General features: G+C 35.8%; 2 protein-coding genes across 3 annotated transcripts; one reads left to right on the forward strand and one right to left on the reverse strand.

The window, feature by feature from the left end:
- Positions 1–434: 434 nt before the first annotated feature.
- On the forward strand, positions 435–18,912 carry LOC110440608 (calmodulin-like). 2 transcript variants are annotated; one of them, XM_021483761.1, is made up of 5 exons: positions 435–831; positions 14,890–14,934; positions 15,230–15,373; positions 16,231–16,473; positions 17,434–18,912. In XM_021483761.1, exons 3-5 carry the CDS (start codon positions 15,250–15,252, stop codon positions 17,460–17,462), a joined length of 396 nt encoding a protein of 131 aa, XP_021339436.1. In that variant the 5' UTR covers positions 435–831; positions 14,890–14,934; positions 15,230–15,249; the 3' UTR covers positions 17,463–18,912. The 2 variants fall into 2 exon arrangements, with proteins under 2 accessions (XP_021339436.1, XP_021339435.1); XM_021483760.1 differs by having other exon boundaries at positions 14,890–14,920.
- A 4,257-nt stretch (positions 18,913–23,169) lies between these two features.
- LOC110440575 (complement C1q-like protein 3) lies at positions 23,170–24,739 on the reverse strand. Its single transcript, XM_021483721.1, has 2 exons — positions 24,481–24,739; positions 23,170–23,579 (listed from the first exon to the last, which is right to left on the reverse strand). The coding sequence occupies exons 1-2, from the start codon at positions 24,737–24,739 to the stop codon at positions 23,170–23,172; spliced, it is 669 nt and encodes a 222-aa protein (XP_021339396.1).
- Positions 24,740–25,252: the final 513 nt, after the last annotated feature.

Genomic DNA, 25,252 nt, shown 5'->3' on the forward strand with positions numbered 1-25,252 from the left:
AAGTTCATTACAAGTTCAAAGTGAAAACAAGGATAAAAAATACTTCTGAAATATTCATATGGGCAACTACACATGTATGATCTCAATCTTCAGAACAACCCGCCATATACATTTTGAAGGTCATGGTGAATATATATTAGGAATCAAGGGTGAAGGTCACATTTGATTTCGGAACAAACATCACGGTCTTGGGTCGTCAAACGTCAGTTAGACGGCGGAATGGCGTGCTAATCCAAACTGTACATATTTAGTCAATTTTGTAGTAAATATTTTGTATATTATAATAATATTTACATAAATATTTCCATATGTATTATACATGTAAAGAAGACACCTCAGTAACTGTTATATAAGAGACAACAGACCACGCTACGCCGCTCGTTTCGTGTACATACATACCTATATGTCTGTATGTAGTTACACATGCAGAGCAAGTAACGTGATACCCCTCTGATGGGCACAACACGGCCGGCAGATTGACTTAGAAAGCGGTGGTACCCACGGTTGACAAACTTTCAGCTCTGTCGTTCCCTGTATTGTGTAGATCGGGTGTTGGTATGTGGGAATACATACGGGAGTGGTGGGATATATAACTACATGTCGTAATTTAAGTTTAAAAAGGAGGTTAAATTGACAGAGGTAAATTCTGTTGTGCGGAATGCTACATATGACGCGTCATCGGGAACTTCTCAGTCCGACTTACGCCCAGTGTTTGGAGGAGTAGGCCCACGTTCTGTAATTCCTGGCAGGGTGCTAAGTAAGGGACGGCTGCCGCTAACCTTTCCTCCTGTCACATCCCAGCCACGCTTACACTACCTGGTCGTCAATATGGTAAGTCTGCGCATCACGACGCTACGTGTGTCATTCCAACCTCCACGTCGTCATCTTAGGCCAAGGGCGCCATCTTTTATAATCTCTCTTACATGTTTTGTGGTTGTTATCCCTCTATGAGAAAGGTGATTTATCCTGGTATCGGTATCTCATACACTAGAGAGTTATCGGTTACAAATTGTACCATTAGTTTCCTCCACTGTGTCTGGTCCACGATATCCCCGCGCACGTGTGCATGTTCTGGATAATATACTAATATATATTGCAATGGCCAGACCTACGCCGTGTAGGCCACGTTTGCATTAGTGTATGTCTGCAATTGCATGCGTTTACTATTTTTCTTTTACTCACGTTTTTTTGTGTCTATGTATATATATATTTACGTCATCATCTACAATGCCATAGTGACGTTTCTTGACGTCATACGGTATATACACAAGTGTATAAATACTACACATGAATGACTGATAGTAAGTTCGAAATCTTATTACGCACGTAATGAAACACAAAAGAGCTAAAAGACAAGATAAATAAGACTCCTTGTTCATTCATGAAAATTATAATTCCTTTTATCTAATGACATATTTGATGAGACCTATTCATAATGTTTACACCTATGCTTGGTAATTAAAATATTGCAAACATGTTTACAGCTTATGCAAGTTAAGATCTGTCTTGTTTCATTTCTATTTAGCAAATAGACACATTGTTCAAATAGCAATTATTTATATTTTAAACGTATCTGTCTGTCTTTTAATTTCAACTAATGTCTAACTATTGCTGCTTTTTTTGTGCATACTGTCAATGGAACGACATTAACGGAAGAGCTCACTGATTCAAAGCTATTTCTTTTATTTCACGTGGACTGTCGAGCGTCACATTGACACATATGAAGATGGTAGCGTAAGCTTACGATACCACGTCACGCCAGTAAAGTTTAAAGTGATAGGAACGCAACATCAATTTGGTTGGTTCATACAGTGAACATGAAACGAATTTTTTTTTTTTATAGTGTATCAAACAATATGTTATATCAAAATGTGTAAATAATGTTGAGTTTTTTTTACACGTAATGATCATCGAGCACATGACATGGATAACTTAGCCTTGATCGTGTGACTAACAAACATTATATTACAGTTCTGTCCATACTGGAATTCCGCCCTTTATTGCCATGGCGATGAAAAGGCGTGCCATACTCTGCTGCCTGCACATGTGTGCGCGTTAACGATGTTCACGTTTTTACGACTGCGGTCTGTTAATGAGCACATGTACATGCATTTTTACAATCCATAGTCATTTTTTTCTAGCGCGTTACTCGTATCTTCCCGTTTGTGTGGCTCATTTTCCCATCTGTCCCGAAGCTAATGTAAAATAATTATGGCAGGCCAGGGATATTTGAAGGCCACGGTGCATATGGTTGTTTTCAGTAGTCGATCTATAGTTCCTAATACATGTACTGTCTAGTAGGTCTCTGGGTGGAATGGTCCTGGGACTAGTTTACTTAAGGTGGATCCGTAATAAGTTCCAGGTACTGCAGTTCACATGGACGGGTTTGTGGACACCATGTACATTGTTACCCTTAAAAACAACCCAACTGGGAACTGCTGAAGGTTCACACTTTAAAAACGATATGCTCGAGTGGGAGAGATTATGATATTGGTTATCAAGGAGTAGAAGATATACCGTTTCGGGATTGTGGGTTGGAATATATACAATTTGGGATTTAAGAATGGTCTGGATAAACATTGGGATTTAAGGAGTGGGAGAGATGCACTTTGGGAATTAAGGATTGATAGAGATACGGTTTGGTAATTCAGGAGTGGTAGGGATTGTATTTTGGGATTTAAGGACTGGTAGAGATACAGTTTTGTATACATTTTGGGAATTAGGGAGTGGATACGGTTTTGTTATTAAGGATTGGTAGAGATACAGTTAAATTATCAAAGAGTGGTAAAGAAACCGTTTGTTTATAAAGAAGTGGTAGAGATAGTGTTTGTTTATAAAGAAGTGGTAGAGAAACCGTTTGTTTATAAAGAAGTGGTATATAAACCGTTTGTTTATAAAGTAGTGGTAGATAAACCGTTTCTTTATAAAGAAGTGGTAGATATACTGTTTGGTTATAAAGAAGTGGTAGATATACCGTTTGTTTATAAAGAAGTGGTAGATAAACCGTTTGTTTATAAAGAAGTGGTAGAGAAACCGTTTGTTTATAAAGTAGTGGTAGATATACCGTTTCTTTATAAAGAAGTGGTAGATATACTGTTTGGTTATAAAGAAGTGGTAGATATACCGTTTCTTTATAAAGAAGTGATAGAGGTACCGTTTGTTTATAAAAAAGTGGTAGAGATACCGTTTGTTTATAAAGAAGTGGTAGAACCGTTTGTTTAAAAAGAAGTGGTAGAGATACCGTTTGTTTATAAAGAAGTGGTAGAGATACCGTTTGTTTATAAAGAAGTGGTAGAGATAACATTTGTTTATAAAGAAGTGGTAGAGAAACCATTTGTTTATAAAAAAAGCGGTTGTTATAAAGGAGTGGTAGAGATACAGTTTTGTTATTCAGGAGTGATACGGATACATTTTGGAAATTAAGGAGTGGTAGAGATACACTTGAGGAATTAAGGAGTGGTAGAGATACACTTGAGGAATTAAGGAGTGGTAGAGATATATTTTGATTATCAAGGAGTAGTAGAGATACAGTTTGGTTATCAAGGAGTGGTAGAGATACACTTGGTGAATTAAGGAGGGGTAAAGATATATTTTGGTTATTAAGGAGTGGTAGAGATATATTTTGGTTATGAAGGAGTGGTAGAGATAGTCTTGAGGAATTGAGGAGTGGTAGAGATAAACTTGAGGAATTAGGGAGTGGTAGAGATAAACTTGAGAAATTAAGGAGTGGAAGAGATACAGTTTCATTAACAAGGAGTGGTAGAGATACACTTGGGGAATTAAGAAGTTGTAGAGATACAGATTTGTTATTAAGGAGTGACAGAGATACGCTTTGGGAATTAAGGAGTGATAGGGGTACAGTTTGGTTATTAAGGAGTGGTAGAGGTACAGTTTGGTTATTAAGGAGTGGTAGAGGTACAATTTGGTTATCAAGGAGTGGTAGAGATACACTTGGGGAATTAAGGAGTGGTAGAGATACACTGGGGGAATTAAGGAGGGGTAGAGATAAACTTGAGGAATTAAGGAGTGGTAGAGATACACTTGGGGAATTAAGAAGTTGTAGAAATACAGTTTTGTTATTAAGGAGTGACAGAGATACGCTTTGGGAATTAAGGAGTGATATAGGTACAGTTTGGTTATTAAGGAGTGGTAGAGATACAGTTTGGTTATGAAGGAGTGGTAGTGTTACACTTCGGTTATTAAGAAGTGGTAGATATACATTTCGGTATAAAATATTAGAAGAGATACACTTTTGAAATGTTTGGATGGAATTCGTGAATTAAAGGGTTACAGTCAACATATTAAGGAATAATAGAGATACCGGGATAGTTGGGGTGGGGGATGCCTTTTTGGTTACACAATTTGAACTCCGGCAAAAGTTTTGTTTTCTCAAAAATAGTTTTGTTTGACGTTTTATTTGATAGGTTTGTCTATAGAGATGTTCTGTTATCTAGCCGCATTCTATGATACGACACCTTTTTGTGAAGAGATTATATATATACCGTCTGTACCTGTATAGCCATGATATATACCGTAATGATTGCAGTGGTGCATTGTATGCTATATGAGGATGCGGATTCGAAAATACAACTTAGCCACCATGTCCTTTCAGTTGCAGAATTGTTTTTATTGCTTCTCAAAAGCAGTTGTAGTTATTGACTCTAAATCAATGTAATTGACGTGAGCGTTAAGACCCGTCGGGCCTCTTATTTACATTCACTTGGACGTTTTGATTTTATCTCTAGACACTAGTTCTTTGATCATCGTCCCACCTTGTCATTCCTGTCATTTTGCGTCCTTTTATGCCTTTCCCATAATGCACCATCATTGAATACACTAAGAGTAATGAAGAGAATGACACGGTAAAACACTTTACGTAACAGGAACCTGCCGATCGCAGCATTTGGTTATTTTCTCTATTCACCTGTCCTGTTATCAACAACCGATCTCTTGGTCAACAATGTACGTATAAAAAAAGAATTGCAAATTGGCTTTCAAAGACCACATAAGACCGTCTTTGCTGCCAATCCATGCTATTACGGGCTATTGATTTGCTTGCCTTTCGAATACAGGACCAGCCTATGTACTGCCGTGAAACAAGCGTTCACTTACTTATAGAAAGGGAAAAAACCTACATTTACATGCGTGGCCATGGTTTAGAATAGGCTTTGCGTTTATGTCTTTAAATGATTTAGTCTACAATAAGGCTGGGGAATTGTTCTTAGGAATTTATATGACCACGCTATACAAATTTCAACATTCAACAGTGATGTATGTTCACGTTTTCGACAAATAAATATCCCTAACGATCCTTTGATGGAGATTGTTGATCATTTGTGCACGCCCGCAAAGCTAAATTATTGAGTGACGTAACCCCTTATATAGCAAGCCGGAGACGTCCATTTGGAAAGAACAACGAAAATATGTTTTCTTTTTGCTTAGTTTAATGGCCACGACCCAAACAATGATCACCAGGGTGGCAAATTTCTTGTATATCACCGACGGCCTTTGGATTTTACGTGTTGAAAACTTCATGTTTAATTCGAATTTTTGTCCAGGAGAGTAAGGTGTTAACCTGAAAATATCGTGATGGAATAGAATACACGTGATATTGCGTGTGCGACCTTCACGTGGGGCCATGTTTTATTTTGTTTTGCTAACTTGTGAGGTAGCAACAGATCAGCTTTGAAATGCTGAATAACACCGGCCGTTTCATTATTTCGGCGCCTTACTACAATGCTGTTTTATTAAATAGACAGCAAGCGAACCATTCGGTATACATAACTGTTATAGCATCACCCATCGGTATAAAACAATAGAATGCTAATTCAATATTATATATTTTCTTTCCCCGTCGGCCTTATCCTGTGTATTTAACGTTAGTGCATTACGGGGGAGGATCGAAGGTTGCGGTATATGTATATATGTACAATGCAGTGGTATTTGATTCTATCATCGAAGGGCAAGATTTTCAAGAAGATCATGGATGGAATATTTTAACCGAATTATACGCTTTGACGTGCGAAAGCCTGTGGAAAAGTAAATTGACACTCTGCAGTAACGTGAGAGAAAAGGAATACTCATTATATGAGGCTTTATTGTAGGATCTGCAATGGTTCCTAAGTTATTGGAGTTTTTATTTACATTTTGCCCATGTGTTTGAGCGTGGTTTTCGTATTTTCCAACCCACATCAACGTTTCTTTGATGACTATGTGCATATGATGTTGTTGTTGTGACGACAAAGTGACAATTTAAACGATATGTGATCAACGTAATAACAAACTAATAGTGACGTCATCAGTCTTTGCTATGATTGAGCAAACATGAAGAAACCACATAAATGTTCTTTTGGATACGTTCTTTGTGAAAATATAGAACAGCGAGAGAGCTGCAACACAGTTCTTCAATGTAATCCTTAAGGTGGGAAACATACGACGCCGAAATAGGCATCACTGGACCTTGCTGTCAAGCGCTGACATGGAATTCAACACTTGATGACAATGGGATCCCAATTATCAACGACAATTAAGGTTTGGAAACTGTTCAGTTATTTAGTTATCCTCGCACTGCCAAACTAGATGATTACCACAAGACTAGTTCTCTATATGTACTAACGTGGCAGTGTACCAATTAGAATCTGTTAATGTCAGATCGCCTATTTACTGTAATTATGGGCTAACATACAGTCGTCTGTCGACATAACGCCAGCATAGTGGTATACGTGTTGTAGTGTGCTAGTACAAGAATACAGATGATAAAGTCGGGAGTAAAATAGGAAGAAGTACCATAAGTACAGCGTCTTTAACTGTATGTAACGACAAAATCAGAACTTATATTTAATTCAAAAAGACGATATCTGTAGCTAAGCAAACAGAAAAACACTAAAGTTGTAAGTAGGAAAGGCGAGAAGGGTTGTCAAGCACCACAATTTGCACCAGGTATCGCCCGTCAAATCTGACAATGTATACTAGACCAACTCAGTTTGAAATAGTTTGCATGAGTTTTTAAGGTACATTGAGTGCAATAGCACAGTTACACTGTTTTTCTTCAATTGCGATGCAGGATAACATATGAATTTTGATAAGCATAGTAGGGTTTGATTCACTCACTTCAACATATAGTAAAAGTGGCAATATTCGAGGTATAGAAATGTTTTTTAGGTTTACGAAATTAAAGGGAAAATATCCACACGAGAACAATTAATTTTAAATGAAATAGATTATATACAAATAGAATACATTTTTGAGGAATATTGCCAACGCGAAATAATCAACACTGCGATCCGTTTAAAGGGTCATAGCGCGAACATTTCCGCACGCGAAAATTTACTTTTTTACAGTATTCGAATTTTTTGATTATATGAAAATACGGTTTAGTGCATTCTCTTGCACACCATATAATTCCCTGTAGTGGGTTACTATAGTGATGTTAAAGGAGCACGCCTTTTCCATCTCTTCATTAAAATATCAAAGTAATTAGGAAAAAAGTAATTTCCAGGTAGGGGCTTACACGTCATTTTGTAACAGACTAAGTCCATATAAATTATATATTTTTTAGATGGACAATGAATTATACACTACATATTTTGTAACTACATGTAGTATTATTTATATGTTTTCAATAATACATATGTAGCATGCATTGCTTCGAATTGTTTTTATATTTATAATAAAGCACAGCTAGCAGAAAAAAATAACACATGTTATATATGAGTAATGCTGATTGTTCCTAGCTTGCTGTTATCATCGAAATGGAATAATGATGTCTCTCCGTCGCAAAACGTACACACTAATTGTCAGTTCGATATATATGTGCACCATATGCTTCAGGTTTAATGCGAATATGACTGTTGGTCATAAAATGCTATTTTTAGCAGGATCACATTAAAGGGATACTAGGAAACCTTAAGCGCTTACGACCTTTCATTTCGAAACCCCACCCAGGTATTTACAGGATACACATAAGTCAATACCGTCACCATCGCTTGTTATTGAACCCTCACCGCCCATTGCCCAGCGATTCGAACACTTGATACGTTAAGGTATATCGATACTGCAATAAAGTTGGAATTGCTTATTGTTCTTCCCATTCCTGTTGTTTAACAACTTTAACAGAATCGCCATGGTCCGTTGATGCGGGAAACGCTGTCTCCTCTGGAACACCTGGTCTTGCAGACAGATTTTTTTAGCAGGGTCCAACATATCCTTCCCTTTTTTGGTGTTCTCAGTTATCGTATATTTCTAAACGTTTTTGAAATCTGATTTATCTACTGTAAAAAATCGTATTACAGTTAGTGCTGTTTCGTTGAGTGTATTTATCTTTAATTGACAATCATAAAAAAAATGTGCGTGAGTTTGTGTGCGTGAGGATCGACTGTACATACTATTTCATCATGTATTTTTGAATTTATCCTTATTAAATCGAATACATTGAAAAGTGGTTTTATCAGTATCCTTCAAATTCTTCATTGCTGGACGTGTTCTTCGCTCATGCTGTATTTATTTGTACTGTTTTAATATTTCAATGTATTTCTGGGTTTCTGAAGGTTTGGGAAAACTCGACCTGCTCTTCCCAACTACAGAATCGTTTGCTTTTTCTTCTATATACTCTGCTAAGGGAACATTGGAAATGCCAACATTGATCCGTTGCCCCCAATGCAATACGCGGGACCTTAGTCCTTTCTCTTCTCTCCTAATGTAGTCCGGATGTATCTTCTTTGGTCTCTAATGCCCATTCAATATTGCAAGGACGTGAAATCCCAAACAAACGAACAATTCCTCAGTCTGTTAATATGGAGTTTACATAAATGTTATATTGCTGATGTGCTGTATGGTATTATAATGATCAGGCTTATCGTGCCAGATGACACCGTTTGACGAAGGAGACGATCTACACTGTTGTCATCATGTTCTGACTTTCAACTAGAATATCGGTCCAACGTAAGCGATGTCCAATGTTATCAGGAGACGTATTAACCTTATTGAAAATAGAAGCCTTTTTAGCTTCACTCATCCTCTCTAAACCGGATTTAAGCAAATTTAAATTTAACGTAAAGGAAATTCATATTCTATGTATTTCCCTCAAGGGATTAAGTTGTGTTCATTTACTAAATTGTATTCAAGCATCTCCAAACTATGCAAGTCGCATGTATTCTATGTACTTTTGTCCTATTTGGCCGTACTCAGTTACTTTTATTTTAGTAAGAACGTGTTTCTAAATTCTGAACGGAAGTTCACAATATTTGATTACTTTATTGGCTGACGTACTAACATGGGTCGTCTTCGTGAGAGACATGACGCCATTTACTTACCATTTCGATAAGTGAATATCTACTACCAACACAAGGGTGAAGGGTCTAAATACTGCTTCAACTTTAAGATTTCGTTACGCAATAAACCATGTATTTATGTTCCAGCTAGAGATTAGAGGACAAGCGTCATATATTTTGTAGGTATGGATGTCACAATGTAAATAAATGATCACGTTCTTGGTTGTAGAATTAGAGGGGGCTAGACACAATTAACATCCAACGAGAACTTTGACATCTGTAAAGGAGTAGAAATTAGCAATATGACAGTAATTCTTTGGGTCACATGTATTAGAAGGAACATACCCTACCAAGTTATGTACATTTTATCCGAACCAGAATAAAGGTGTTTACCGTGCGCATTAACAAGGCTAGTAGCTGTGTACTTGCACTCTAACGTGATTGGATTTGTTTCTCTTTCAGCGAAACAGAGTTGATAATGGGTGGTTTGTTTGTGATGTTGTGGTAATCTACTTCCCTCTCTTTAGTCTACACGTACACTGTTTGCTGATATCGGTTGAGCTGTATCGCACTGCTGTGTGAGCCTTCAGTTCCAGAAGTTAACATCCTAAATCTAAACAAATGAATATAATTGTTAAGCCCAAACATTCTTCAGCGTATCTTGTAATATTATATTACCATTGAAAGGAAGCTAAACCTTTTTTCACATATTCATACTCAAGGTCAAAGATTAAGAGATCATACCAGAGATAAAAGAGGTCATAGAAGAGGTTAGGGGGTCATACCAAATGTCATTAACAATTTGGTCATTTAGTATTTTAATTGTATTTAATTTAGCAAAGGGTATTGCCATCTAAAATTGTTTTGACCTTTCAAGCTTTTAAACTGAAATTGTCTTAATACCATATCATATCATAGGATATCGGTATAGCACGCTAACTATCTAAAACTTAAGCAAAATATTCTAAGGTGCATCACCATGGAGGGATGGCAGACATATCTATTCAATACAGTGCTGGAACAGCTTTACTTCTTACTCCATTTTACCCCCTTTTTGGTAACATCAGGTAGGTTTGAGGCTGTGTAGGTGTTATTGTTGTTGTGAGTCTGTATTTCCAACAGCTTACTTAAAGTACTCTATCAGTTGATAGTTGAATTCGTCAGTACAGTAATTACCAATACAGACCATATCATACTCCAACCAGTATACTTGGAGTTGAACACTAAGGATACAATGTAAAAGTGCCCACTGATGCTTTTTTTTTGGAAGCACACACGCTATGTTGGTTACAACGATAACGTAGTCGTGATAATATGATGAATTATATTCAAACATGTCCGATTGGATAGCACTTCGGCCTTCCATGCAGACCACCGTTGTGCGACTCCCTAAGGTGTCGTAACCGTATGTGTGTATTACCCTCATCTTTCGTGATACAAGGTACACTAACTATTTCTTAGTCCCACATCTTGTCTTAACCTTGATGACCAGAGCTATCTCCTTTGAGTAGTGGTAGGGTTCATTATGATATTCACTTCTGGTTGCCACAATGAATTAATTATCTCGTTGAATAATGCAGCCTTTTTATGAACTTATTTCATTCATTATCAATTTACTATTAACCAATTATCATTTTTTTTTTTTTTAAATCTTATAGTTAGGGGTTTTGCACACATGCCAATCTGTTTTAACGGTAGATAAGACCAATTTTGATTTGCACTTTTATGGCCCCGTTACATCAATGGCGAGTCGTAGAAGAACAACACATCTGTATGGTAAAGTGTAACTTATTTTTGGCATACCAAAGATTACTACTTTTTTCAAGTTGCGATCGCCTATGTGTTACTTACGTTTATCGTTATGACGTCCAATCTTTTTTTTTAGAATATCAAGACGAACATTTCATGACATTTGTACAATGTTCATGTGTATAAGGACAATGTACTGTTATGTTTCAGACTGACGTCATCAGGACATTACACCTTCCAAAATACTATTTTATTTGTACCAATGCATGAAACTGTGCTACAAACGATTAAACGTTACCAATATTGCATGGTTTGATGAATTGCATGGTATAATAACTATATTTCAATACAGATAATTTTTATACAGAAAACATGCTTTGCATACGCAAACAAATTAAGTGTCTATATACATTAAAGACTTTCCTGAAAATATAGATCTAATGATTGAGTGTTTTATTGATTGTGGCCCTATTTCTATGGATGGATTAAGATACATTTACTTGTAAAATGCAACCCTGCAATCGATTTACTTTTTAACTCCGATATGAATGTAGTATTTAAAAAAATAATTTGAAGACCGCATATACAACATATTTTCTTAAACCGGGATAACGCGGAAGTAATAATTTGCAAAGTTGATGATAGGACCAATAAAGCAAAAGCGAATTTTCACCAAATAAAATATATTGCTTCTATGAAGCAACAGGAGTTGGTAGAATTTTGTTACACACAAGCCCTCCCCTATACTGTAACTTGCATATTTTAATAGAATTGGAAGTAAAGGGTTTGATTCCCATAAAAAAACAATAAAAAACAGCCTCACCTCGGAAAAGGCTATAATGAATCAAAACACTTATAGAAAATCATGTGTATTATGATATACTAAATGCCAGTTTATGGTCATGAACAGCGAACGACGGCTGCGCAACACATGTACAATATCTATATATTATAAAGGGGTTGTAAAGCGTAAATGGATCCGTGTCATAGAGTTAGGTTACATGTTTGATGAGTTATTCATTAGCTCTCACAAAAGGTTTTTATACAAAATGTAAAAATGATGACATCAATAGCATGCATGGGTAATGCATCCTTTACGAAGACGCACAGTAGTGATTTGTTATTTTCGTTCTCTTGCGTTGCTGCATACCACGTAATTGCCGTGTATTTTGTACATGAAAACCATGCTTCGCGTGTCTGTGACAGGTTGATAAATCCTTCTCCTGTTTGTCATTTCCTCACAAATCATCCCCCTACGTCCTCCGCTTGGTTAGACAGCTGCAGTGTTATTAGCTACCATGTTCTCATCACCATCGTGTTAGAACCAGAGGAGGAAGGGAAGGAGGAGGAGGGGAGGGGAGGAGAAAGTAGTAAAACATTGCGGTAACTAAGTACATGTGTCGGTAATGAATGTATTGTCAATTACACACGTCGGCATAGACACTACACACGCTCACAGCAGAGGCTAGCGATTAGTCAAACATCGTCTGGTCTCTAGTAGGTATAGTTATAAATATATCCTCTCTGTGTCCCATGTTCTGCCAGCTTCTGCCTTACTTCTGTCGTCCTTTCATGAATGTTCCGCTGAACCTTTACTAGAATCTGGTGGTGCTTAGCAAGTTCTTTTGCCAATTACGTTGTCACGATGACAGTACACAGCTTAGGTCCATTGTACAGGTCAATTTTGTGCTGAGATTCAAATGCCAGCAAAATTGATAAACAGCTGACGATGTTAATGTTATGCAGTAAACTAACTATCCTTATGCGTTTTGTTCCAATGTGTTACCTACTCGGAAACGCTGAACGCAGAAATGGTTATTATAGATGGAAATGCATGTTTAATTCATACACATGTTGACATGGACGTCTTGCTGCTACCTTCCGTCATTCAATCACGCTGTCCAGTACTTTAAGAGACGCCGAAAACGACTGAGTTGGGCTTAGTTTGATGCTGTGCCAATATATGGCGTACGACTCATGGCTGTATGACATCGATACGTCCTAAGCTACACATCGCTGATCATGGCCGATTTTTTTGTGTTGGGTCACTGTATAACACATTAAATAACATCAGACTCATATTTATACATTCTACATTTTTGAAACTTCACACACACTCACCCACACACAAGCATAAATTAGCGGTATCTACAAACCCCATCTAAATACAGTACAGCATCATGGCCTGATGGTAGGGCATGCTAGGTATGTAATTTATTCAGGTGTCCACAGGCCTCGTGATTTGTAATGGGTTTGAATCATAAACGGCTGTGAATATTGTAAGAAAAAATGTTGAAAAAAGTTCTAAAGGGACATTTGATCCGGTGATAGTGACAAAGGTGAACACGGTAATATTTCAATTTCAACAAATTTTATTGACAAGAGAAGTCAACAGGATTGGACATCAGACATTGCCTGTATAAGTCCTCTCCTTACAGCTACATCTAGTGGTGACCACATTGTTTACATACACAAAGAGGAAGTAACTCCTCCGAAGATGATGATATAATAGTGTTGTGTAAAGATAGTTTCCGTTATAATTAAGGACTAGTAAGAAACAAGTTTTGCAAAAAAAGATACATTTACCTTAGCTGTAGCTACACTTGTTTTTTTTTTTATATATATAATGGAAATAATTAAAACAGATATATTTGGTAGATTTGGCTTTATCTCCCCAACAGATACAGGCCATACAAAGTCCATGTGTCACATATTGGTCATCCACTAATAAAATATAATGAAGTTCAAAAGCCAATTCCAGCAAATAGATATTTTCTTTACTGGTAGGGTCACACCAACGCTAGGTCATATTATGACTGTTTGTAAAATTTTCAAAAAGCAGGAGTTAATTCATGTAGCTAGTATGGTTATACCCAACCTGTGGTGCCCAGGGAAAAGTACATTTACATGCATACTATGTATGGTAATATGTGCAGGAATGTTACAGAGCTATCGGCTCTATAAAACATTCGAATGTTAGGATTATTTTTTTCTCCTGTCGTTCGTAAGGATGAAGAGTAAAATGCTGTTTAAGATAATCAAGTATCTAAATGAAGCCAATAGTGAGCGTTAACTTAAACCTATTTTATGGCCTTTCTAAAAATATTAACAGGAAATAACCTTAGCCTTTGTCACATCGATATCATTACATGATTTTGAGGAATCTCAGAATTTGTAATAGATGATCATTCATAAAGACACAAACTAGATAATATCATATTTGTCTATTACTTTACATTATATTAATATGGTATTATCTTTTTGACTTTTTCGGTATGTTATTTAACTGTAAACTATTTCTGTATACAGTTATAGCTGTTTTGGGGGCTTTAAAGTATACACTTACATAATGAATTTGTTGTAACTGTAGACATGTGAATTTTCACAAATAAGTTGTTGGAAATCTTAAATTGAATAGTTTGAAGAACTAGTAGAATACATTTTCAAAACGGTTTTGATTAAAAGCCATATTTTATTAATCAGCAAAAGCCACTATATACATATGAATACGTCAAAAGCATACACACATAAAACATACAATGAAATGCTAGGGACTACCAGGATTGAGAGGCCCTGTCTTAAACTCCGTTGTGAAGTACGATGTCCTCATTGTACAAGGGTTGTGATTCACCATAAATTATTTGAAATTTCAAAAACCGATACAAAAATCGATGCAACGTTAACGTTGATTTTCATTTATTTCATAGGCGGTGCTTGTAGATAATTTATTTGTGTATAATCATAGACAGGAAGGAAAGATGATATTGTGCAGTACAGAAATTGATAAAGGGACTCCCTGGTGAGCATTATTCGGCAGTCCTGTTTGAGTTTGAGGTAACATTATTGTTGAAGCTTCTTCTTTTAATTGCAGGCAGACAAAGTGACGGATGAAACACTGAGAGGTAAGCTTATGAGAGTAAGATACTTTCATTACAATCCTAACTCTATGTTTTGTTTTTTTATTTCAAAGCATAAGTGAAAATCTATACTTGAACTTTAATGAACGAAATGCATTTCTTTGTAAACTTATATTATGCTTTCATCATAATTGTTGTTGAATATAGTCATGTAACAGTTATGTTATGTTTTCTTAAAGAAGCCGCATGTGATATAAATTGAAGATATTAGCTTAATGTTCTGAAGAACAAACTAAACTTTTAAGCCAACATGCTCAATAATTTACGAGAAGTGGCAATATTTGTCTTTTTAAGAATGGCGGGAAGCGTTTTCAATGTTTGACAAGAATGGTGACGGTCACATCAACAGTACAGAACTGGGGACAGTGATGCGGTCACTAGGACAGGCGCCAACAGACGAAGACCTCTACAAAATCATACACGACGCCGATAACGACGGTAATAATGGGATAGATCTTCGGTATTTTAAGACTGAAGTCCATCTTTTAAGTTTAATGAAAGAACACAGTACAGATAGTTCAAATATATTCCATGACGCGCGTTAGAGAATCTTCTTTGAGAATATGCTTGCACGGAACGGTGTTGCATGTCATCATTGATGTCAAAATGATGCATTTGGTTGTGAAGTTAAACTAAGGACTTTACAACGGAAATGTAGATGTACATCATGTAAGAACTTGTCCGTAAACATAGTTACATGATTGACATACAGATTTTCGAATAAGCAAAGCCCTATTGATATTCACGTTGCGTTCCAAACGTACCCGTGCGTTGACGTTTTTATCAAAACATCAAATTTCTGCACTTTGAGTTTTCGTTTGGTACCGGTGTTTTGTTTCATTTTACGACAAAGTCGCCAAACTTCTGTGGATTGATATACTAATCATAATTTGTGATTCGGGGCCAAGTTCAAATCTATGTTAAGTTCAAAAGTGCTATGTTTCCGAAACTCAGGCTTATTTCGGAAGTGGTTGTTTTCTAAATTCAGCTCAGTATAACACTGATAGGATGAGATGTAAGAAGAATATCGGATTTTGTCATTGTAATATGGCACTGTGGCGTATTGTACTGAAAGGTCATCTTGCTTATGAAACTAAATATTAATGGAAGCTAGTTTAAGGAATATCATCAAGTACTGTTTGAGTTTTAACAACTAACCTTTTGTGTTATATATTTTACGAATGCAGATACACCTGTGTCAATTTCTCTGATTTATTGCGAAAAAAATCGGTTTATGTTAATTTCTCACATATAATTGAACATTTTCACATTTCCTACAATTTTCTTCTACACAGGCAGTGGAACGGTAGACTTCGATGAGTTCGTGGAAATGATGATTCGGTTTATGAAAAACATTGACCCAGAAACGGAAATGCGGGACGCATTTAAAGTGTTTGATAAAGACGGAAATGGCAATATCAGTTCATCGGAGCTGAGGTACGTTATGACCAACCTGGGTGAGCGTCTTTCGGAGGACGAGGTGGATGAAATGATCAAGGAGGCTGACATTGATGGAGACGGACAAGTGAATTATGAAGGTAAGAATGGGTCATCAATAGTAATATCTCTCATTTATAGAGAATATTTCATGGTTTTCCGTTAAATATCGGCAGAAATGCGATATTTTCGCAAGTGCTTGGAAAACGAAGGTCGTAATTTGCTATCCAATGACGAAACCATTACATTTTCTATTTGTTTCATTAAATGTGTCCTTAAGATGAGAATTAACACAAATCAAAAGATATTGAAACGAATGTATGTCCCCTTTTTAATCACTTTACCTTCATTTAATTGACGATGGAGTCTTAGCATATCATTGACAAATCTGATGTACTTTCGGACAATGAAGTTACAATTTTGGCAGACATGGACACGTCAGCCAATCGAAACTCACTTAACTTATGTCTTATTGGCAGCCGTACTGATACCCAAACTCAGATTCCTGTGCTCAAGGCCATTTTCCTTGTTCCGATGATGCTGTAGCTTAACGGTTTTGTCATTTACTTGAAATGTAATCAACGCTGAACGTCGTTTACAGCGTTTACATCTGACATTTTAACTTTGTCACATGATTTAAGCGATTTACAAAAATTATGACTAGAGCACAGTATCCATGCTTGAGCATGAAAAAGTTGTCGTTAATACAGATCTATGTTATTATATGAGGTATTCATATGGGAAACTATATGAAAATTGAACTGACCTATTCACTGTAGGACAGGGATATCTGTGATATAGTGCAGTACATAAGCTAAATTGCTTAGAACAATGTATTTATGTTTGCAGGTCTTTGGCAGGGTATACGTTTCCATGTTCGCTCGTACCATAAACTTATGTTTCTATCGATATCGTATAATTTAAACTATTCTATATAACACAAGGCTGGTGCTTCAGATTTTCCAATTATTTCGCTGGTAAATCCTAGGATTCAATATGACCTTTATTTGTTTGTGGTAACGAGAGTTTATATGTTATCATCAGATTGTGTTTCATTTCAGAATTTGTAAAGATGGTGTGTAAAAAGTAAAGGATTTCAACTGATGTCGATAAGGATAATGAAACAAGCTTTATTCAGCTTTTACAACCATTCCATGGGAATCATGCACATCCTACTCTGAGGCATTAGAAGGTCAAGGACACTTATACAATGCTACGCTGGAAGGTCGAGGTGAGCAAATCATTCGGTAGTGCGTGGACAATTCAACGTCTCCATCTCATTCACGTTTGAAGGTCAACGTTTCTTATTAATTAGAATGGAATTTTGACATTGTCTATGAGACTTGGATGGTGGTTACCTTTTTCTGACCTTTTGACCTTGAACATTAGATATCGCTTCTTCACAATAACATACGTACATAGTCATGCATACATGTAATCTCGTTACCTGACCTTGTGTATCATCGCTGCTACAAGGACATCGTCAAGGGTTTGGAAACGAGGTTTTATCTTGTAAAGCGTCATGTTCATTCCCCGTCAAAGCGTGCAAATGTAAACCCTGGCAGAGTGGTGAATAATAGCTTAGGTTTATATATACAATCGTGACCCTTGCATACATGTTCTTCACTCAGAATGACGGACGTTGCTGATAAAATCAGCAGTTTGGATTTGTATCTGTGCCCTGCAAGAGTGTCCAGCTAAGTGCTTTATAAGTGCTCATTTGTTTACATGATCGTATATTTCTGATGAAAATAAGAAGATAAGTTCCTACAGTGGAACTGCTACAATAAGAGGTACAGACACGTATTGTGATAACAAATAGTCGTCATACATTTAATTCCGGTATGCAATGTATATATTGATGTTGCTAATTTTAACATTCATGGAAATGAAATGAATTAACAAATGAATTGCCGACTTCCATTCCTTTTATTTTTTGCAGTTGTTGCTATAAAAGGAATGGATACATTCGGCTGTACTTGTTTGCAAAAAAGCAAAAAAAAAGCAAAAACGTCAGCCCTTCAAGACAATATCAAAATATTTTTCTGATTTTTAGTGCTTTCGTATTAATATCTATTGCAACAAAAATGCATGTTAAGAATGTCTATCACAAAAAAACTTGTAACTTCTGATAGAATTTGTTTTTATTTTTCTGATCTACATGAAGGCTTTTGTATATGATATCTTCCTGTTATTAATATCGATAATAGATATCCAAAGAACTGATAGTGTATTGTTAAAATTCATACTTGGTATATGTAATAGAAAATTATTTGTATTTTCAATATTTAGCTGTTCATCTTAATATCTCATTTACCTTATTTGTTTTTAAATGATTAACAATGACCTTAAGTTAAGCGTAAACTTTGATGGTGCGAGGAATATTACAAAGGTGTAAACCCTGCCTAAATATTCTGTCACTTGTCATCGTAACCAGGAAAATCGCACTGTGTGTATTAGCTGTGTTTCGGAGATGAACAATCGAAAATACCAGCAGTGAATGTAATTCGTGATTTATTAAAATCATAATTGTAACACTGCATGTTTTGTTTTGTTTTAATTTTTCTTCTAAATGTTGCTTTCTTGATCTCTATCTAAGCGAACAGGATTTCTGTCATACCGAGTTGATACATTCAGCTGTACAGTCATTAAATTGGTCAAATCTTCAAGGAAATCGATCACCCTTTTTGAAAGAAAGACAAAAGCATTAACAAAACAATAACATAAAGCAAAACAAAAATGAATGATAATCATATATTAGTAAACACTAACAACATTTTTATAATAAATTGGAAACTGTAATTGTGGTATCTCATTATTTCAAATATTACACCCCCTGACTATGCAACATATTACGTATCAGTTTGAGACCTGTTGTGAATATGAAATGGAAAAAAACAACACCTTTTTTTTAAACTTTATTCTCAATATTTTGCTCTCATATTTACTGCCAGGGGTCATTTCCCTGAATGATACCAGGGGAAAAAAAGGGAGATGTGGTTTGCCAAAATCTATAAATGCCTTTGGTTACGATCCGATCAGCATTGGATGGGAAAGACGCATGTTAATGCCAATACATTTTGAGATAAAGACGAGTTCATGCCAACACAATTTAAAATTCTTCATTTTTATCGTACCTAGTGCTGTTCATCACAAACTTTATACACAATCAGTGGTCTTTGCCAATTAAGAGTTATCTCCCGTCGAATACATATAGTCAATGTTACTAAAGATTTGGCACTCAATGTTTGCACGTGCGTTGCTTATCCCCACGGGAATCAATTATGGACAAGAAGACTAACAGTTATCGCTGCTATCACTTACGTGTTTCATCATATGCATACACGTATAATACACACGCAATGCATATGTCATATGTATACTACGTCATGCATATGATGCACTCGGTTCAAACAGCTTTACATTTTGATTTAATTTAATGCCGTGTTTCTAGTACAGAATTCACATCTTCTACACGAGACTCCTAACATTCGGATTCATACTAACTACAAATGTTCTGATACATACTGAGACAGCACTCTATAATGTTTTCAATGTATTTAATAAGTTGGTACAGAAAGCCGAATGAAGTATAAGTTTATTGCACAATTTTCCATTTTGCTCATTAAGAACTTTTTAGCAGAACTATAGATAACATAACGTGATAGCGCTAATATTTTTGAAATCACAGTTTGACAAATCTCTATTTTCCTAATTTTATCTAGCCGGTTTTTAGACAGATCAGCGTATGGTTAAAAACAAATTCTCCTGCAGCAGATTATTCCATATTTTCTTAGCCTTGAATTAGAGTAAATTATCTTCCTTCACATTCCATACCATGATTAAAGTCTTGTTCCCTGTGTGTTACATCGCTGATGACATGCGAACATGCACGATAATAACTTGACGAGACATATATCTTGACGGATACCACATGTGGTGCCGGAAATGTTACTCCTACAAGAATACCTATTTTTTCGTACGATTCATGATAACATTACATACAAATAAGATCACATTACACAAGCATGACTTTATTACACTACATTAAAGATGACATTGGGTTTTGTTAACCAAAGTTTGTGATTTTCAATGCATATTCAACAAGCGACAACCAAAGCCTAAAGCATTGTGCATGTCATAATACAGTCATTATGTATATTTGAATGACAAATTAAACGTCAAAAGAAGATCTGCAGAGCTGCTTTCTAGACTACAGCGAGAGATGTTGCCGATGAAAGCTCCCTACTTAATTGTATAGGGCTTGTGCCGATAAATAACAAATATATTCAAGACTAAGATAGGGCTATTCGATGTAAATATGGTGGAGGGACTGTTTGAGCTAACTTTATCCAGACGCACTCATTGCCACTGAAAAACAACAACTTCCCCTTTCAAATATAGATATATAAAAAAAAACTTATTTTTTTGTGCATATATATATAACGACTTTGTAATAAAATCTTCAAGACAAAACTGGACTAAGACCGGAAAGGTATTGAAATGATATACGATGATATAAGTTCCTATTAATAAAATCGGAATTTTATGATTTTAGCAATGCCAATGTCCAATTGTATCCAATAAGTGTATCAAATTGTGCCTTTCCTTTTGTCTTGATGTCTTTGAGATTCCTGCTGTTGTCATATCGTACCAATGTTCAGTTTCGTTTTGTCGTTGATTTGTGTACCTTCCTCCATATAAACTCTTCACAGTTTAATTTATCTAGGAGTGTGTCCATTATATCTATTAACTCTTCATCTTTGATGTACCATTCATGTTAATCAAAATTTATTAAACACAGATAACTTATAATTACCACAATTTGAATAATCCAAGATCCCGATTTACCTCATATGTCTGATTTGAATAAAGTTTATCGTGAGTCAAGGGAAGTAATTCTATTATTTTCGATCTCCTAGGTTCCAAACACGAGTTACTATTCGGATATTGATGTAGATCATAATGTATGGACCACATTAATGAGGAGAGGATGATTTGGATTTTCAATCCTTCTTAACTTGTTTCGGAAAATGGGAGAGGGAATTGTGTAGATCTTTTAACCACCGAAGAAAGAGGTTTCAGTAGTAGTCTGAAAATGACTTGAACGTTGATTAATGCTCTACGGATTTCTTACTAAAGATCTATATTTAAGATCGTTTCGGCAAATGTATTGCGAACCTTGCTATTTGATCGTTTTGAAACTCAGTTCGCGTTTATATATTGGGAAGACCGTAAAATCACTTAAGGGATATTTTCAGTTTTTGTGACTATGCGATGGAAAAAAGAACGAGAGCTGTCCATTTTGTGAGATAACGTACTGTTGGAGTCTCTATAGTACCGCGATCTGTTCATTCCCGCATAGATAATACAGTTTTAGGATGTTCTCTCACTCAATACACATTGCCGCTTTGCATTAATAAAGGCCACACTTTGTGTAAAGAACGCACAGCTTTTGAAAAACGTGTCCTGTGTGTGTATGCATTATGAACCATGCATGGTCATTATTAAACACAACAATGGACAGCTACAGGTACTTCATTGTACATTATACTACAATAAATATGTATTGAACGGGGTATTTTTAATTTTCATGCCGGTATGAAGGCAAAACGGTAACATCTATATTGCATAAAGCCCGCTACATGTTTACATGTTCTTACATAATCAATTTATTTACTGCGTTTTGTATATGCTTCGCTCTTGGCGGAATAGACCTATTTTAATGAAATTGGCGCAAATAACTGACAGTAGTCATTTTAGCGTTTGGCGTAGAGGCATTCTCCATGTTTTCCGAGGTGAGGCGACAAGACTCTCATCGATTAAGGTTAATCTGTGACGTCAAGAGTAAGTAAACCACGTGTTACGTCACGAGATATTTTACCTGCTAGTAATGTTCATATAGTGGGTGGCAGCGCACATGTAAATATAACAAAATGAGAACGAAGCCTGATGTTACAACTGTGATGTCGGAGGACTTGTTGAACATTAAACACATTCGTCTTTAAAAAAAAACCTGCAATATTTGTATATGAATTCATAAATGTATATAGCAGTCACTGGATTCATATCTACAGGAGGTTGGTTATAAAATGCATCATCTTATAACATTGCTGCAGTCACAAGTGTTACATAAATAATATAGAAAGATAAGGTTATAAGCAGGGCAAAAGTCACTTATCATAGATAAGAAATTCATCTTTTTTAGGTAAATCCATATATTATCTCCAAGAAAATGCTAACTTATATTAAAACTGAAAATAATAGTGGTGATAATCCCTCTATATTAAAGAAATCAGATAAATATGTTCTTGTTGTAGTAATGAATGTTCGGTATTATTGTGATAGGATTGTTAGAAATGATACTGGATGACGCACTTTATACTGAAAACTCTTCCGGCATAGTTTATTACGTTCGACACATTTGTACATGGCCATACTAACGTCAACTTAAAAACAGTCCCATGAGGTTGTCATTGTATTATAATTTGTGACTAACTAATTATTGGTACACAGAAATCAAAATAAGCAAAAGAATATGCATTATTGATGCCTGGAACAACAAGTTTCGAAATCAAAAACTAACTAAATATCTCCACTTCGAATCAGTATTGGTTTAATCGTTGTGAGGTAAATCATGAAAGCTTGAAAACAAATTCACATCTTCTTTCTGGGGAATTCACAACACTGATTTATCGTTCGAATTCAATAAAATTAGTAACAAGAAACACAAAACAAATGAGAGCCCTTGTTTCAAAAATTGAGGGAATTTCTTGAATACTATCTGGTCCATCTCATTAATAATCTATTAAGTATCCAGAAAAGGAACTAAACAGACTACGAATAGAATCGGAACCACTACTATAGGTTACTAAGATATCAATTTCGTCGCCTTGAGCAAGTTCGAGAATCACACTATTGGAACCAACACGACTGTCTTTGTCATCCAAGCTGGCAGTCAGAGTTGCCCCAACCGCCCCACCATTTTTCTTGATGAGGGTATCCACTTGACCGTGTAGGTGTGACGTTATGCTCCAGGTGAAGACGTAAAGTCCGGCCTTCGGACATCTAAACACACCTGTGTTCGGACTGTATGCACCACCGAGGTTGGTAATAACATGATTGAACTTTATAACTGTGTCTCTTTGGGGATTTGAAACGTCATGACTAAGACATGCGTAGAATGCAATCATCTCATGAACGTCGGCTGCAATTTAGAACAAATCAAATTCTCAGTTCTATGAATTGACCAAGGTAAGAATGATGAAGCATTCGTTTCTTCAACAATCTCAATTTCGTATTACTAAGTCCAATCATTATGTAATTGAAATATAGTCCACTAGTGTGATACGGGTAAGTTGGATATATGCATTCAAAAATAAGCAAATGTTTGCTGAGTGTTCCTAGGACAAAATCAGATTGTTTAAGTAAGGCCAGAGCTAGGCTGCCTCCGAATATTAATAAACACAGCATAGGAGATTCCGTCATATTGTTATCATTCAAAACATGTTGCAAATGATTTTTGCCAGTTCTAGAAAGCCGTGATTTTCTCATAGTCGCTAAGTGATGGAGACAATGACTACCTTTGTATTACCAGAATGTACTATTTTGCTGCAATTTTCAAATGGTTAGAACAAATATCATTTTAAATCTCAATGCGAATTCAATCGTACCATTAGAGTGATTTAATATACTACTTTGATCATTATTTAAATGGTAAATTTAAAACTGCAACCTCATTGAATGTGACATTTAAATGAAATGGTATATCAAGTCAATATCAGTTTTGAATCATGGAGACGTTTTTATTAGCCCTTCGACACATAGGCTTATAATTGTATAATGCCGCTATTCTAAAATTCCAATTAGCGTACTACTTGTAGAATGAACTGAACAGATCAGGAAATACAGTTCATAATTGAAATGATAAGGAGCATAATGGTTGTAACTATTTGAATTGCAAATTTCCTAAATATATAATGTGTAGATTAATTTGTTTTTTCATGATTCTATACAAAATAAATAATAAACAAATAAAGGATAACAAAAATCAAAAATCAAAATTTAGCCTCTTTTGGTGTTGGTTAAGTCCTTCATGCTAATCTTACCTCCTACCCGTGTATGCGGATAATCTCTGTTCTCTCGCTTCCTTGCAATCCCTGAATTCGACAAGAACGTCCCAGTTGCAGTTTTAACAGATTCGACAGCCGTGTTGTTTGCATCTAATTCAGACATAGAGGTTTGGTCGTGTAATTGGAACTTGGATTCAAGAGTCTGCAGTTTCTTTGTCAAATCCATGTTTTCACTTCTGATCGAGACAAGCTGTAACTGCATGGTGGCTCTGAGATCTTCAATTTTAGCATTCATTTCACTTTTTAAGATCTGGTATTCTAAAGATTGACCCTGTCCGCGTGTTGCGCATACTAACACAATCAAAACCAGTTGAATCTAAAACATAAATCAAATACATATTGTTAAAAGAATAATGCAACAACAAGACACACTTAGAAGCATAATAAATTTACTGACTTACATAGCACGCGTTATACTGTAATAGCATATTTTTCGAAGATATCATAATGGCGACAGTCTTTATCAATATGCATCATTGTAAACACTGTGTTGTAATGTTGTCAATGACGAGTCTATCATGGAAATCGTGTTAGGACAAACTCTTTAATACTGAATCAACTCGGCCTATTGAATATGCATATTTTGAACTTGGTACAAGGTCACGTGATGTGTGACGTCATAGTGGCAGAACTTATCCAATATCCTTTTATTACGTGTGTCCATTTTGCAATGCTCTTAACATATTTACATATATATACTATCTGAATAACAGTGTAAATAATGACGTCAACTAAAATATGTTGTAGG

This window comes from Mizuhopecten yessoensis, unplaced genomic scaffold (genome assembly GCF_002113885.1).
Source record: "Mizuhopecten yessoensis strain PY_sf001 unplaced genomic scaffold, ASM211388v2 scaffold11185, whole genome shotgun sequence".
NCBI lineage: Eukaryota > Metazoa > Mollusca > Bivalvia > Pectinida > Pectinidae > Mizuhopecten > Mizuhopecten yessoensis.

Coding starts and splice junctions, on each gene's coding strand:
- LOC110440608 (XM_021483760.1), top strand. Junction 14,921..15,229: donor GACGGATGAAACACTGAGAG/GTAAGCTTATGA, acceptor TGTCTTTTTAAG/AATGGCGGGAAGCGTTTTCA. Junction 16,474..17,433: donor CGGACAAGTGAATTATGAAG/GTAAGAATGGGT, acceptor GTTTCATTTCAG/AATTTGTAAAGATGGTGTGT.
- LOC110440575 (XM_021483721.1), bottom strand. CDS start 24,739: ATGAATGCTAAAATTGAAGATCTCAGAGCCACCATGCAGTTACAGCTT. Junction 23,580..24,480: donor TCCGCATACACGGGTAGGAG/GTAAGATTAGCA, acceptor TCTAAATTGCAG/CCGACGTTCATGAGATGATT.